Source organism: Strix uralensis, chromosome 8 (genome assembly GCF_047716275.1).
Source record: "Strix uralensis isolate ZFMK-TIS-50842 chromosome 8, bStrUra1, whole genome shotgun sequence".
NCBI classification, from domain to species: Eukaryota; Metazoa; Chordata; class Aves; order Strigiformes; family Strigidae; genus Strix; species Strix uralensis.
In genome coordinates, this window is record NC_133979.1 from 11,367,352 (window position 1) to 11,384,178 (window position 16,827).

The window sequence follows — 16,827 nt, forward strand, 5'->3', positions numbered from 1 at the left end:
CACCTCCTCTCTTTGTCCACTCAGCACGGCCCAGCCATTGCCATGCAAGAACAAAGTGACCATTTCTCTGTGCTGCTGGTTTCTAGCCCCTACTTTTGCCTGCCATCGATGGATGATGGCATAGAAGGAACAGTTTGCTTCTGTTATTTAATCTGGGGGGTTGAAAGGAGCCCAGTGTGAGCAAAGCCCAACCAGTGCCCCAGGAGAGACACATCTCACCAACACAACACACATGGATTTGCAGCACAGAGCAGATACCCAAGACTCAGACTGGATCCCACACTGGTCACTGCGCTCACAGGAGCTTTGCTAAAATTCAGGCTCCCCTCCTCGTGCCCTCCTGCCAGGAAAGCAGCTAGCAAGGTACTCATTTTTTGCTGCCATGCGAGGGGAGATTTGCTGTGTCTCTCTCCATCTGTCTCTCCTCAAGACAATCTGGGTGCGACACTTGGTTCCAGCCAAACCACGGCGCAGCACTGAGCTGCCACGTCCTGCTCTTGCATCGGGTGGCTTCAAGTGATGCAGCCTCATGCCAGGATTGCCGGCGCCTCTGCCGAAGCTTTGCTGCTGTCTGCTGCCAGCTCCTACGCACGGAGCAAAGTGTGAGGACACATCGTTGCGAGGGGAGCTGGGATGGCTGGGCTGTTAAAGGGAAGGTCAGCATGGTGCAACCTCCCCTCGTCCCACTGTGCCCCGGCTGACCAATGGCCTCACGAGTGGGTCCCTGCGTGGGCTCTCCACACCGCAGGGAGCTGAGGTATGTGAGCATCCATCATGAGGAGTATACCTGACCTCTGTGTAAAGGAGCAGCCTCTGAGAGAGCACTGTAATGCCTACCAAAAAGACACAAATCCTGAGCTGGGGTGGGCAACTCCCCGGCTACTGTGAGAGCCCTCATAAAGCTATAAAAGAAAAGCTGAGTTAATGATGTTTGTTGATTTTTACTATGGAAGACATCCCAGGATGGAGCCTTTTTTTTCCACATGGATGTGCCCATGGAAATGACTTTGGAATAAACTGTTGAAATAGATGGTAAGGAATGACCCAGAGTAGGTGCTCCAGGTGTCTGAAAGCCAGCTCCTGAAAGCTGCTGCTGACAGTGGCCTGGGGTGATGGCAGATGTGACAGTGATGGTTCTAGTGGTGCCTGAGGAACCACAGCTCGGTAGGGCTGACAAAATACTGCAGACGACTGTGAAGATCAGCAGTACCAGGCACAAGGAGAAATATTATAAATTGGGCTGAAATGATCTGACTTTCATCAAAGCTGGTTTTTTATTTTTTTTTCCCCCTAGCCACCCAACCAATCCGCATGCAGTAATAAGGCCACACAGCCACCTAGCACCCAATGATGTGGCCAACCAGCCAATCAGCCCTGTGGCACGGTAGCTTCCCAGCCAGCCAACCATGGGGCATGTTAGCCTCCGGCCAATCAGCCATGGGGCATTGTAGCTTCCCACCAATCAGCCATGCAGCATTGTAACCTCCTGCCAATCCGCCATGGGGATTGTCACCTCCCACTAACCAGCCATGGGGCATTGTCACCTCCCAGCCAATCAGCCATGGCGATTGTCACCTCCCACCAATCAGCCATGGGGCATTGTCACCTCCCACCAACCAGCCATGGGCATTGTCACCTCCCAGCCAATCAGCCGTGCCTCGTGCACCCATTGCAAGCGGTGTGGGGCCGCGCAGACAGGTCTGCCCACCCCATGGGAGCCTCTCCTGGACAGGCCGGCAGTCGGTGCCCAGGTTTCGTGCCTTCGTCTGAGACGGGCTCCACCTCTCCCTTGTTCCACCATTAATTACGCTCCATTGCTAAGATGTAGCTTTTCTTTGAGTCTGAATTTGTCCAGCTTTAGCCTCTTCTGCACTGGTTTTTAGCTTGCAGAATCTGTATGTTATCTTCTCTCTATTACAGATTTTTCTTTTTTCCTGAAGAAGTCAAGTTAGTTCAGTGTGTTGTTTCCTACCGGTTTAGTTTCTTCCTCTTCCCCTAGAAGACCATTCCCTGCCCAGAGTTATTTACATCTCACTTACCATTTGCAAAGTGTGTTAAACACAGAGGGTAAAAGGCTGGGACAACACAAAGGGGTTATCATGTGATCTATCATCAGTTCTCTGCTCAGGGAAGGGGAGCGGGACCCTGGGTGACGGAGGGCAGAAGATGAGTCCCAGCCCTGGCCTGACTTCAACTTCCCACCTGGCGGGACCCTGAGACCCACTCGTGTCTCCAAAGCCAGGGAGGACGCAGACTCGATGTTAAAAGTTGTTTACACCTTACTTTGCCATCATTTATTCATATTCTTGTAGCCTGCAAAATGATTCCCCGGTTATTTTAGCATCTCTAATTAAGGGGAGGGAGCTTTAGCAGCTGAGAGGGGAGTGATCAGCCAGGGGGCTGCTTTCTGCTGAGCTCAGCCCCACAGCAGCCAGGCCAGCCAGGATGGAAGCTGATCTCCGGCACAGGGCTGAGTAACTTTCTGGAGCACTCTGTGCTTTTAGACTCAGTGCCAGGGAGGTGACTGTTTCTGCTGGAAGCTGAGGGTCTTCGCCCAGCAGCAACTCCGTGCTTAATTGCTGGCCTGCACAGCAAATGCATTTACTGGAAGGGTGCAGAAATCTCTGTGGCAAGGCAGAGGCTCAGCACTTTGCTAATCTTATGGGGGCTGGAGGAAGGCAGCAGCCCTAGCAAGCCAGAAATGTAATGATGTCGTGTGTGTGGGAGAGAGGGAAAAACATCTCCTGACAGCCATAACTCTCCAGTTGGGTATGAGGGGCAGTCTGGGTCTGCCTGATCCCAGCCTAACACCTGATATCCAAGCACCTTGGTCCATTTTTCTCCTTTCCTCACTGCTGCCCCAGACCACCTGCTTGTTCCTCCCATCCTTCTGCTCTTGGGTACCCCCTCTCCAGCCATACAAAGGAGCTTCCCAACCTCCACCCTGCCCCACAGACCCCATCCCCACAGCAGGGCTTACTGGCTCCCCCTGCTCACACCCCCCAGCCTCTTGCTGAGGCCCCCCAGGACCCCCAGCCCTGCCAGGGCCAAACTCCTGGTGCCTGTGGTGCATGGCAGACAGAGGCAGTGTGTCACAGGGTGCCCTGGGGAGGTCATGGCACGGTGCTGGCTGCAGGCATCCTTGATTCTGGCTCAAGGTTTTTCTTGGTGATTGCTGTCCCCCTTAGCAGCAGACAAACAGCAGAGAAGCTGCAGCACCCTGAGCATCCCCTGCTTTAAACTTACACATCCCTGAGCAGATACAGGGACATACAGGTAAGCAGAGCTGTTCCTGTGTCAAAGTGAGGGTGAGAGCAGTCATCCTGCCCCTCATCTTTGAATTCAGCCTGTGCTTGGAGAGCATTTCTCTTTTGAGCACGCAGACAATTGCAGTCACACCAGAAGGAGGTCCCTGAGATTGTCAGTTCTGGAAAGTTTCATAAAATAACTGGCTGGCTGGCGAAAAGCAACTTTATTAGAGTCCCTGCTGAAAGAGGAGCACAGCAATAACTCAGCGCTAATGAGTCAGTGGAGAATCCATGGGGGATTCAAACAGTTTGATGGTAAAAAGCTCCAGCTCAAGCTTATGCTTTGTCAGAGACCTTACTAGACACTGGAGAATCTTAAAATTGGGCTCAGCTCCATGGGCAACCAAACCAAGGTATTTCTCCTCTTGCTTGCAGGGCCAAATATTTCACAAGGCAATGACCTCTGTCTCTTCCTGGACATCGGACCCACAGGGCTGGTAAGGAATAACTATCCTGGGCAATAGATCCCTCTGCTCCTGAGTGCATTAAGGCAGGGGAGCTGAAGGCTGTGTTAGTCCCCATGTCCTTTCCTTCTTGCTTCTGCTCTGAAGGGCACCAGCAACACGGGAAAGGCAGAAACAGCCATGGTTCCAATGAGTGCCTAAGGCTGGTGGCTGTAGCAGGGAGCTTGACTGCTGATAAGCCTGGCTTTGGCTGCTTCGGAGCAGCAAATCCTGTGGGTGGCTGGAGTAGGAGCTTGGTGGCTGCCTGCACTCTGCTCCTTTCCCATCGTTAATTTGCCATAAAGGTTCTGCTGCTCTTCTATGTCTTCACCTGTCATCATAGGACTTCCTTGGTGGTCACTGAGTCTTGCAAAGCTCTGCTGTCATTTCTGCAAGGCTCAGCCAGTGTTACCCATGTAAGTGAGGGCACAACATTGACTGTTCGGAGTCAAAGACGTGTCAAAGAGGCACAGGAGCATTCACGAGACAGGAAGATGTGCAGGGAAAGGCAGTCTTTCTGCTGAGGATGGGATTTGGGCATGCTGAGGAGAGAGAGCAGCTACCACAAAGGTGTGTGTGTGTGGGAGGAGTCAAGGAGGTGGCATCCCCTTGGGCTGAGATGTGGCACCTACCACAAAACAAAGCACAGGTGCCAGGAAACCCGCAGAGGGCATCTCAGCAGCATCCTTTTCCTCTCTCTTTTTTAGGGCTCTTGAATTTCGTTTCTAGCAAGAGGAAGGCAGATTTCTTGCTCCACAGCACCTGCAACTTAAAGCTGGACTTCTGACTGGGCTGGCACCCAAAAAATTTCACATGATATTACGCTGCACTGCTGCCTAACCACAGTGTAGAGCCACGGGGGCTCCAGCCCCTTTAGTCATTTTCTAGCCAAGGACTCAAAATAAAATGCTTTCTGGGGCCAGCATGAAAAATCAGCATTACTTGAATAACACGAGTGCTTAGGCCAGAAGGACTGGAGTCAGTGGGTCACAGCACGGGCAGACCCTGACCAAAGAGCCTCAAAGCCAGGAGGGGAACTGGGGCTGCCGGTGGTAGAAGCTCAGCAAATGGCTGGGCTCAGGAAAGCGTGCGGTGAATTATTGATGTACCTGGTTCCAGGCTCTGAATGAGCAGCATCAGGGGCTGGGCGGGAGGCTGACATTTTGCATCCTTCCCCGGGGAGAAGAGGTCTGTCCATGTTCTCCGGGAGGAGGAGAGCTCCCCCCTTGTGAAATTCAAGGTAGTAATGAAAGGCACAGGGAGAGACAGGGAGGAATGGGGAGCAACAAATGTTCAGATGAAGAGAGAGAGGAAAAATAGATTGATTTGTCTTTGAAATAACATGCTAACCCCCCAGAGACAGGCTGGCCAGCCACTGCACCGACCTTGCTTTGATATGAGTCTGGATTATATGTTTTATGCAGTGAAAAGTCACCTCGTTGGGAATGAATAACATCCCTGCTCAGGCTGAAGTCTAAAATCCTCTTTATTGGCACTGTCTGGGGACGACGTAAGTAAGGACACTCAAGGTTGTCACTAGGTGAGCTCTGCAGAGACTGGTGACAGAGGGACTGGACAAGCTGGGGTGCTGTGTCCCAGCTTTCATGCAGGCTCACCCCCTGCTTGAGCAGGCCCGGCGACTGCGGGGAGACACGGGTGCCAGCAGAAACTCCCAGGCAGTCGGGCTGCAGGAACACCACAGCCTCCATCATCGGAAGAGCTTAAGATCCTGATGGACTGGTCTCTGCTGAGAAGGCGTGCACTACCTTGGGTGTTTTGGGATGGCCCCTTGAGGTCCCTCTCTGCAGCCAGGGAGGGGCAGAGATGGATGAAGCACTTCTTGTCCCCCAGGTCCTGCCGCCACCACAGCGAGCAGAGGTGATGGGCAAAATGCTGTGCTCGCAAGTGCTCCCTGTCGCAACAATCCCTTACAGAGAGTGAAATGCCCTTCAGGGTTAAAGAAAAGGAGACGTGATTCCTGGGGAAAACATAAACAAGTTGTGTGTAGCTGCTGCAGCCAGGCCCTGCCACTGGTTAGCCCTGATTATCTTGAACAAGACCAGCGGCAGCAAGGAACACCTCAGCCTTCAAGGAAAACCTCTTCTTGACCTTCATCGATTAGCATGTGCTTATTCTCTAAAATGGAGATCTCATTGCAGTAGCTCTGCCTGCTCTCACTACCTGCCTGATTCCTTCCCTCCGAGTCCTGCGAGGGAGACCTTGGGCTTGGAGGTACCTCGTGGCATAGCAAAGGTGCATAATTATTTCCTGTTCCCTAATTGCATCGCCTTGTTATTCCAGGAAATGTACTCTGGCTCTGTCAGTAAGAGTAAATAGGAGATCTCTGCAACAAGGGAGTAACCGGTAATGGTCTAGATGTGACTGAACTGCAGATAGAAAGGAATTGGTCTTAGATTCTCAAAGCACTGAGAATAACAGCAAGAAAACCGAACTCCGAGATCTGCAAGCTCTGCTCTTCCTCAGAGGTTTGTCACTTAAAATTAGACAGGACAAAAGAACGGGAATGTATTGCTGGGGAAAATCCCACCGGGTATGGCAGCAAAGCAACCAGCCCCGGCAGGGCAGCAGCGCTCTCCCCGTCGGCCCCGTGCTGTGCTGGTCCCCGGGGTGCTGCCGTCACCCTCTGCTGAAGCAGGGGCTGGTGAGCAGTCAGGTTCCAGGATTTTGGGGTGCCGACTCAGGCAATATGTGTCAAAGGACCTCGCTTTAATGCAACGCCACGTAAGAGTGTAGCAGAGCTCCCTGGGAGCCCGCACTGCCTGTGTTTCTTCATCTCCTCTCCCAAAGGCCGAGCGTGCCACAGCACCCGGTATTTTCTCTGCACCCGAGGATGCTGCAGTGATGTGTGGGATGAGCATCTTTACTGCAGGGCTTGGAAAGAAAAAGCAAACCCCGATGCCCGCTGAAGGGTAGGGCACTGCTCTCTGCTCTGCCAGCCGGTGTAAACCCGAAGGGACAGCCAAGAGGGCACCGGGGAGGACCCCCGGGGCAACCCCCTCCTCCGGGCCGGGGCAGGTCGGAGCGGGGGTCCGGCGGCCGGCGGGGGCGGGCAGGGGGCTGCGGAGCGTCCCGCCCCGGCGGGGGCCGGCTCCCGGCCGGCGGAACCACCCCCTCCAGTCTCCACCCCCGGTCCCCGTCGTCGTCCCCCCCCCCTCCCCCCCTTTCCCCTCCTCCCCGTCTCTCCTCCCCTCGCCCGGCTCAGTCGGTCGCAGCCATGGCGGAGGGAGGAGAGGGAGAGGAGCTGCTCCGCCCGCCGCTGCCCGCCGGCGCCCCGGGCCCCAAGCGCTTGTGCTCCCGGGCCTGCCCGGCGGGGGGCACCGGGGCCGTTCACCCCCGTCCCGGGGCCGCAGGGGCCGGCGCCGGGCCAGGCGCGGGGGCCAGCGGGGCCCCTCCGGCTCTGGCCGGCTGCTGCCCCGCGGCGGCGGCGGGGCCGGCGGGGGCGGCGGGGCCGGCGGCGGGGCCGGCGGCGGCGGCGGCGGGGCCGGGGGGCGGCGGCGGCGGGGGGGCGGGCAGCCTGCTGCAGCCCGAGTCGCTGCTGGACGCGGCGGCCAAGCGGGTGGCGGGGAGCTGGGCCTTCGAGCGGGTGGAGGGCCGCTTCCAGCGCATCCCCGAGCCCGTCCAGCGCCGCATCGTCTACTGGAGCTTCCCCCGCAGCGAGCGGCAGATCTGTATGTACTCCAGCTTCCAGCCCGGCCGCGCCGCCGCCGCCGCATCCCCCGCCAGCGCTGCCGCGGGGGGACCCTCCGCCGCCGCCGCTGCCCCCGCCCCGGCCGGCGAGGAGAGCCCCGCCGCCGGCCCGCCGCCGCCCGCCGCCCCCGCCGCCGCCCCCGCCGCGCCGCAGGGCGAGGGGCTGCCCTTCCGCCGCGGCATCCGCCTGCTGGAGACCGGCGCGGTGGACAACGTGCTGCAAGTCGGTGAGTGCCGGGACGGGGCCCCTTGGGGGGGGCGGGGGGGGGGTGTGTTGTGTGTCGTGTGTCCGTCCGTCCGTTTCCCGCCCCCCTTCCCCCCCCCACCCCCCCAATCCCCTCCAGACACTTCAGCCTTTTGTCTGGCGCGGTGGTGGTTTGACAGGAAAATCCTGCCCCGGGGGCAGGGACCGCCCTGTGCTCCTCTGGGAAGATGCTGGCTTTGGGTTTGGGGGGTGGGAGGGCTGGGGGTGACACGGCCCCCCCCTTCCCGGTGAGAGGTCTGTGTGCCCCGGTGTCACCGGCAGCTGCCCGCAGCGTCGACGTCGTCCATCCAGCCCGCTGCGAGTGGGAAAATAAAGCCAACCCCCCCGCGCCTCCCCCGCCAAGCGCCCGTCGGGGATTTGTATGGAGGACACGCATCCCTGCGCCCCCCCGCCCCGCTGCCGGGGTCCCTCTCCCCCCCCCGAGCACCCACACCCGCGCTCCCCACGGGGTCCCGGCCCCTCCACCGGGAGATGGGTTTATAAACATAACGCATCTCTCCAGCAGCTCTGAGCGCTTGTCTTTGTCTTCCCTATCAGGGGCTTTTCCCCCCTTGGAAAATCTCTAGGGGGGGGCATCTGCCCCCCGCTTTCCCCATCCCGGCCGCCCGCACGGGCACCTTTAGCGGGGCCGGCCGTGGAAGGCGAAGGGGACGGTTGGGGGGACGAGTTGGGCGGACCGGTGGGGACCACCGGCGGCCTGGCGCGACGCGCGTGTCGGGGACGGAGGCGGACGGCCTTCCCGCTGTCCTTCGGTGGCGAAGGGGCCGTGGGAATGATGGTGGGAATAATGGCATCGTGTTTTCTCTCCATGGGCAGGTGGCTTTGTGTGCGCTGGCGGAGGGGGATTGTCGGAGAGGAAATGTTGTTTCTCTTCCCCCCCCTCCCCTTGTCCTTTCAGTCCCCGTCCCCATCCGAAATCCGCCTTATATCTGTATATATTTAAAGAGAAACAAATTGTGGTGTTTTACATAAAATAATCCGCTCCTGGTTGTTATTGGAAGTGATTGAAATGCGCGTTCCCATTAAAATGACATTAGACTAGAATTTGTTTTGCAAATGCGAAATGTAAATTCATCTTGTGCCAGGGTATGGCGTGAATGAGTGAAGGGAGGGTGGTTTTTGTTGTAAGGAATGGTTAGTTCGGCTGTGTTTATTTAAAGAGCCCTCCTTCCTTTTGGGGAAAAAAGCCGCTTAAAAAAAAAAAATCCTATTTGGTACAGTTTACATTCAGAAGAGCGTTATCAAAACATTTTCCATTTGAGACATGAAAATAGGAGACAGCAGAAGAATTCTCTTTCCACCTCTGAGGATATGCTGTGAAAATTCCTGCAGCACAAAAGGTTTTTCTCTGAGGATATGATTATACCCTTTTTTGGGTGAATTAACATTTTGTAAGGGCTGTGTTAAGATGATTAATTATTCTGTTTAAAATACTTTGAAACTCAAAACCAAATAATATTTTTAGAAGGAGAGGAGTAGCTCTTCAGGAACTTTAAAATTAGGAGGGGAGGGAAAATAATAGCTTACTGTGGGCGATGCTTTATTGACCTGCCCACCAAGGTGTGGATGCAGTGAGCAGCAGCGTGGGAGTGGGAAACAGAGGTAACAGATGCCTAAAACCAGGGCTGGTTCTGTACAAAGGAATTTTCTTTTTTAATGAGTCTTTAAATGTATTTATCTTTGAAACATGGCTCTGACAAGGCTCTAGCCAGTGCTGTGAAGGATCTGGGTGAGCACTGGGGTCAGGTGCCTGTGGGACATGCAGAGCAGTCCCATCCCAGAGTGACGTCCAGCGCTGGCATCCAGCATCACGCGTGCCCCGTCTCCCTGCGCTTCCCGCTGCTGCTTTGGGCGAGCCAGAGGATGGGGAGGATGGTCCCGGCTCTGGCGTTTCATATCCCCTGACATGTCTAAACCATCTCCCCAGCTTTGAAATCGGAGCTCACGCCCATTGTCCTCCAAACCAGCTTTTTAGATGAAGCAGCATGTTCTGGAAGCGCTCGCCGCAAAGTCGGTGGGTGATTTATCTCTTGTTTTTACAGCCCGAAAGGGGCGTGCGGGATGCTCGCCGTGGGAGTTTGCCTTCGGAGCGTGGGGGGGTGTTGGGGTCTTGTCTGTAGTGTGGCTCCTCTTCAGACGGCAGCGGGTGGGTGATGCAGGGTCGGACACCTCTGTTTTTGTCCCTGGAGCAGCCCTGTCACAGCAGTCCCTTGCAGCCCTGAGCCTGAGGAGGAAGATTTACATCAAACAAAAGGCTGTGAAGGGCTGCATGTTTATCCGGGGCGGACGGGAGGCATAGCTGAGATGTCTTCCGCCAACTTTCCACATCCATCCTGCGGATGCTGCTGGAAGGTGAGGTGGAAGAGCTCCAGCCACCGGAGACACAAACACTTTGTGGCTGCGTGTGTGTGTTTGCAATTAAGATAGGAACCTGGTTGTCGGCTTATATGGGAACCATTATATCTTGGAAAAAAATAAAACCTCAACCCTGGCTTACTTGATGCTCACCAGTGCTAAATCAAAACTACTGTTCCCCTCTAAGGATCTCTTTAATGGACACTGCCAGCTCCCGGCGTCACGACCTGAGGTTTGCACAGTTGAGCTTTGCTGTTAATAAAGATCAGATGTTTGTACAGTTGTGTTTCTGACTCAGACCTGTGAAAAAATAAGGATAGTACGGATGTGAAATTCCTTCTCTCTGTGGTTGGAAAAATCTCTTTGAAAAATTCAAAGCCAAAATCCAAGAGGAATGACCTTCTGCAGATGGAAGATGGTGTGGAGGGGTGAGGGTTGTACTCGTGGGGGCAAACTGCTTTGGGCTCCAACTCCCTTGTGCTCACAAAGCTGACAGGTCTGAAAAAAACATATATGCCACATTATCAACCAATAATTCCTTCATGCTTAGTAAAACTTAAACGAGGCTTAAACCCTGATCTCACTGGAGTCATTAAATTGATTTTTTTTTTTTTCCCTTCTCAAAGAAAGATCTTGGATGTTGAACACAGGCATCTTTGTCTTCTTAAAAACTGCTTTATTATTATGTGTACAGATCCCGTCTTTGTGTGTGTGTGGTGTGTGGGTGTTTTTTTTTTTTTTCTTTTAATTTTTAGACAAATGACAAAAGCATGCAGGAAAGGAATGCAGAAATGCCAGGCTTAATATAAAGCATGCAACTGCACTGCATGCCGGGAATCCTAAAGGATACAAAACCTTTAACGACGGCGGTTAATTTTTAACAAGTTCACTCGCATAAATATTTATGAACAAAAGTTTTTACACCATTATCTCTTGGGTTTTTTGAGAGAGAAAAGACCTTTGGTGGATTTTGACAGTAGGCTGTGATCCAGCAGAACAAATTCATGTTTCTCGCCTGCGCACCCCAGCATGGTATAATGCGCTTTGCCCTCGAGTCGTCACAGCTGCCGATGGGTGGGCAAGTGTCCCTGGCAATTTTAGGTGGGAATTCTCCTTTTTCATTGCTTTTGTGATTACTCATGAGAGGAAGCATCGAGCTTTGTGTTGTTCTTTGCATTGTAACCAGCCACTTAGGAACCTATATGGTGTGTGCTCCTTACCCACAGATAAGCCTTTGTGCCGGGATGGGAAGGTATGCAGTCCAGCCATAAGTACATAGGCAGAATTTACTTTTGCTGTTAGAGTAACAATGAAGCTTTAAAATGCACACTGTCTTTGTAAACGCTTGGAGGGAGCCTGTTTTTTTCAAACCTGCAATTAATTCTGAATATTTTATGTGATGCTTTGCAGGTCAGTCCTGGGTACCTTCCCACGCTTCCTAGTCCAGCGATTAAGGTGGACATCCCAGGTGCAGGGGATTTTCTGACCCTGCTTCAACAGCCTGCCTGGGCAAAGGCTAAGCTAGACCTGATACCTGTAAATAATACCTGTAAACGCATTTTAATTGGAGGAGTTCTGATTTGGAAGCTTTTTGTTACACTGTAGTTTTCAGCTTCTGTTGGTGTTTATCTGTAATGATGCTTGTTCAAATGCAGCTTCAGAGGTAAAAATACTGATAGGTTCCTATGCTATTAACATGATTGAAACGACTTTCAGGGTTTTTTTCCAAAACTACTTTTAGGTTTTTTAGATTTTTGTTTTCCTAAAAATGCTCGCTTTTAGGCGAGTATTTGGTTTCACTCCCCTGTGACGTGGCTCAGGGCAGAGTTTAAATTTGTATCCAGTTGTTTTTAAAAGTCTAGGTGGTGTGCTGCTTTGTAGAGATGTTTATTTAGGGAAAACACTTTGATGGGGCTCTCTAGGGCCAGTTGTGGTTGCTTTTGTTTTATGTAAAGATCGAGCTCCTCCTGGGTCTAGGTTTAAGGCTGTACCCAGCGGGAGCAGGTTTGGAAGGAATGCCATGGGTCATGAAACGTATTTTTTTTCATGTTGAAATCCTGTATCCCCTGTCAGGGTGCTGCTAAGGGAGTTTAATTTTTCTGTATCCTCTTAGATCTTGGGTGGGGTAGTTGTTGTACAACATGTTTCCAATTTGCTAATTAATTTTTACTTTATTTTTCTTTATGGGTAGATTACTTTATCCTACCACTTATATTAAAATACTTTCAACCACATAAAAGGAGCCAGCAGCGGTTCATTAGCCCTATCATGATGGAAACTGTTGAACATTTTAAATAAACATTAAGCTCTTTACTTTTCTAATTATTTTTTTTTTCCTTAACATATATAATTAAAACAAAGGATTACTAGGCATTAAAACTTACGATCTGTTTATTGCTGCTCCCTCATAGGTGAGATGTTTCTTGAGCATGTTCTGGACTGTATTACAGAAACTGGAACTGGAGATGATGAAACCCACCAGAGTTTCTTGCTGGTAGCTACGGAGAGCTAGGAAGACTTTGACAGCTGGAATTTTAACTTTTTTTTCTTTTTAAGCAGATTTACTTTATTGGCTTTTGAGTCGCTTTTTAAAGAGTATAAACAGGCCCTCTGAAGCTGGGATGTCTTTTTAACTAGGTGGTTAATTACTCCAGGCAAAATGATGCTAGCTTAAAGAGGCTAGAGACCTGAAAATAAAGCACAAGGAATTAAATATTTAGTTTTAGCTCTAAGAATAAATAGGTTTGAAGCATTTTTCAGAGGGAAAGCGTGACAAGTCCTGGTTTCTGGCTTGGCTAGGCAGTAGGAGTTTGTTCTCAGCTTACCTGTGCTTTATAAAGCTTAGCCCAGGTGGGAAGCTGCCTTTCTTTGCTTCCAACTCGCACATTGTTCACAGCAGATTTTAATTTTGCTCACATCTAGGGGGAATCTTTTAGGAAATATTTAACTGTGCTAAAACTGTGGTAACATAAACCACATGTGCCTGCGTGCTTTGTTTCTGAAGCTTTGTGCGAGGGAATGTGCTTTGCTGTTATTTGACGCTCACTTTGATGTTAGATGTTTTATGATTAGTCCCTCTAACCTCAGATAGGACTTTTGGAAAACTTAAATGAGCTTGTCTGTCCGATAGCTCTGTGAAGTCACACTCAGCTGTGAATCGTCCCTTGCGGTGTGTCAGCTTTTAATTTTCCTTGGAAATATCTTGATAGCATTAGGGTGGAATAAAGAGTTTGTGGGCTTATGTGTTTCCTTGGCATATATGTGAACCTAGCCCTGGAGGAGAACCTGGTCCACGGGGGAGGCAGCGAGTCTTCGGTGGTTTTGGGGTTACGTCCTGCTCCTGTCAGGGGTTAGCTAAGATGAATGACATGGCCAACCTTGTGCTTGCATTTAATTTTGGGGGGTTTTGCATTTAGGTGGCACAGGCAACTCTGTGTTTAGTGGTGATGCAAGTTTTCCCTCCCGGCTGCCCTTGCAGCTGGAGTTGCTCGTGCAGGTGAGGATCTGAGTGGGGATTTCTGGAAGAGCAGCATCTCTTCACGTTCTCAAGGTAGCCAAGCCTGGGGATTTTCAGTGAGAGGCCAAGGCTTGTTGCTGCATGATGATGCTTTGTGCTTAAAGTGGTGAAATTTCTTCTGAAGATGTAGGGGTGTTGCTGTTTCTCCCCGGGGGTGTGAGGCTTTGAGTTCTGTTCCTCTGGCCACTCTGAAGAGAGCTGACCTTGCATTACATCCTGGGTGAGGCCGTGGGGAAGGAGCCTTTGCTTGCTCCCCTGTCTCTTCGCAGTGCTCGTTTCTTCTGCTGGGGCAGTGGGTGAGATTTGCTGGAGACCTGGGAAGGTAGGTTCTGGGGTCCTCTCCTGGCTTTGGTCAGCCGGAGGCAGGTGATGGTTGAACATGTGTTTCTCCATCAGTCTCTCCATATCTGTGGCTGGTGTTGGTGACTTTATTTTTCAAAGAGCTGGAGTGGAATAGCTGTCTTGAGGGTATTAAAACGAACTTTCAGTATATCCTAACTTACATTTGATGCTGTCTTGGAGAGGTTATGTCATGGGATTGTCATACTCCTGATCTTCTGGGGATGAGAGGAGGGGAGGAAAGCAGCTCCTCTGAGTAACTGGCTGCTGCTGAGTCTTGGCTTTCTCCAGCATCAGCATCAATAGAAATTGATCAATTTTCCAGTGAAAGCAAAAATTCAAAGACACCAAACTGTGGCTACATTAATAAGTGCTGTAAGACAAGTCTACCTTCTGGATGGAGCCAGTTTTGGAGCCAGGACATGGGATGGCAAGTAGGGAGCTCTCCCTGTCTGCCCGCAGAGCTGCTGAGGCTCTGGAGATGCTTGGAAGAGCACGACTGAGCACTGTTTTATTTTTCACCTGGTGTTCACAACGGTAGGGTTTGATAAACAGGCTTGACCCCTGACTTCTTGTGCCTTTGCAGTGGGAGTTGAGAAAGAGCCTGATAGCATCTCGCAGAGAGACACAGGTCCTGCAAAACCACTTATTGGGGGCTGGGGGGGGGGGGGAAAGCATCTTCATGTTTTACAATGAAATGTCCCAGGAGTGATAATTATATTTGTCAAAGGCTTTTTTTTTTTTTTCCAATCCTGATGTTTAAATAGGAATAGATTCCACTTGGTTGGTGCAGCGGGTGTGCTTTATTAAATGCTGAGGATTCACCTGTGTATGGCACCACCACATTTCTCTCCAAATGGATTTTCTAGCACTGCGTTCTAAGAGCATTTGCTTTTTTGTCTCAAGCTTATGGCTTAGGATTTTGTGCAGGATTGGGGTTAGTCCTTGTAAAATGGTCCATTTAAAATAATGCACAAATTAATAAAATCCTGGGCTTTTACTTGTCGCATTCTAGGTGCATGTTGCCAGGGATTTGATTTTTTTTTTCTTTTTTGCATTTCTGACATCACTAAAAACAAAGCCATGAATGTTCTTAGGAGACAGATCTGCTGGGATGCCATCTCGGAAGGGTTGCATGTGGATATGTTGGTCCAGCTTGTCCTGCTGCTGTCGCCCCTGGGTTAAAATGGGAGAGAGGGTTCCACATCCCCCTTGTGATGCCTGGCTTATCGCGGGACGCCCATAACAAGCTGCCTGCACCTACACCACCCAGCTCATTTGACCGGGGGCCGCTAATCATTATTGAGGTTCGCTCAGCAGGATGCGGCGTGGTATCTGCCTGGCTGCTGTCTTTGCACCTTTGCAGCTGCTGGCGGGGAGGGATTCCCCGTGGGAATGCCGGAGACTTGGTGTCTGGGACCTTGGCAAGGTCAGGACAGGCTGTGCCTCTGCTCCGGATGCCGTCCAGTAGCCCTGGCCTCCATCCTTCAGCTGATGGCGGCATGTGGGTGACTGCTCAGGATGCCAATAATAGCCATTACTCGTTATTGGTGTTATGTGGGTTTTAAAGGCAGGGATATCAGGAGGTGCTGCGTGCTGCGTCCTGGCTGTGCGGCTGCCTTGATGAAGACGAGTGCCCTGTCAAAGGGGTGGCAGAGCAACAAATGGGTTCCTGAGATAAATAAAATTTGCATTAATGAACTACAATGGCTTTGGATGCCAAATTAAAAGAAGTGTATCTGGAGGATGAAAAATAAATGTATTTTCTGTCTCACTCGCTGGTTCTCATCTCTTTTGATTTTCTTTATCATCAGAAAGAAATTTTTAATTTTTTAAAAGCCAGTTGTGTTTATTTTGGTAACAGTTCATTGGCTGCTCTGTGTACAGAAGCTTTCTTTTGAAAGTACTGAAACTATATTAAAAGTGCTTTTGGCTGTCATCTTTTATTTTGCTTCTCCTTCGTTCTTTTCCCAAAGCTGGGTCGTTGCTGTATCAAATGCTCTGAAACTGTCTGGTAGCATTTTCCCTGCGGTACTCTGTATAAACTGGAAATAAAAAGGGAAGAAATTGCAGGATTTGGATTTCTGCAGCTTTTTTTTCCTCTGTGTGTGTGTGTGCGTGTCCCATTGAAGTCTGAGCAGCTGTCTCCATCCGCACAGCCTGCTGATGGCATGCACAGATCTGTTTCTTGTGATTAAAAGGAGAAATAATACCCCAGTGTTCAGAGAGGGGCCGGGTGGGGGGGTGGCGAGCGAGCGCCCGGAGAGCAGCGCTTCTCCCCTCCTGCCTGCCCCTGCCTGCTTGGCCCAGGGACCAAGGGAGCTGGCAGCCGGGCAGCTCATCCCCACATTCTTGCGGCTTTATATCCCTGCGAAAGAAGCAAGCATCCCGTGCCGTTTGCGGTGAGCTGCCCTGCTGCAGCATCTCCACCCAGGGTGGGCTCCTCCACCCTGCACCGATGACCTGCGGAGGCCCCGGGGTTTTTATTCTATTCTAAGGATGTCGAAACATTTTGGCGGCACTGCAGCCACTCACTACCGGCGTACTTTGAAAAATACCCAGCAAGTGTCGAGCATCTGTCTGTGAAGGGGGAGGAAATCCCCCCCCGTTATTATTTTCCCCCGATTGTCCTTGCTTGGCGTGGCTTTGGCTATTATGGGTTTGTAAAATAGAACTATATATGACCTTTTATCTTACAAGAAATAGGTTAAGCCATTTTTAAAGAAAGTGGTGGAGTCAGCAGTGCTGCTGAAGGAGCTGCTTTCGCATGGTTGATAGGCTGTGAAGCTGTTCAATGGACTTTGGTTTCAGAGACAATATCTGTTTAAATTAATCTTTGTCAGATACATGCCACTGCAGACAATTCAAATTCCATTTGCTTTCTGATCTCAT

At 51.4% G+C, this 16,827-nt stretch overlaps 1 protein-coding gene across 1 annotated transcript in view; it reads left to right on the forward strand.

Moving 5' to 3' along the window:
* The first annotated feature begins 6,986 nt into the window (after positions 1-6,986).
* Positions 6,987-16,827, forward strand: part of ZSWIM5 (zinc finger SWIM-type containing 5) — a 101,252-nt gene continuing 91,411 nt past the window's right edge. Inside the window, exon 1 of the mRNA XM_074876186.1 lies at positions 6,987-7,686. Coding sequence (XP_074732287.1) covers positions 6,987-7,686 — 700 coding nt within the window. The remainder of the gene's footprint in view (positions 7,687-16,827) is intronic.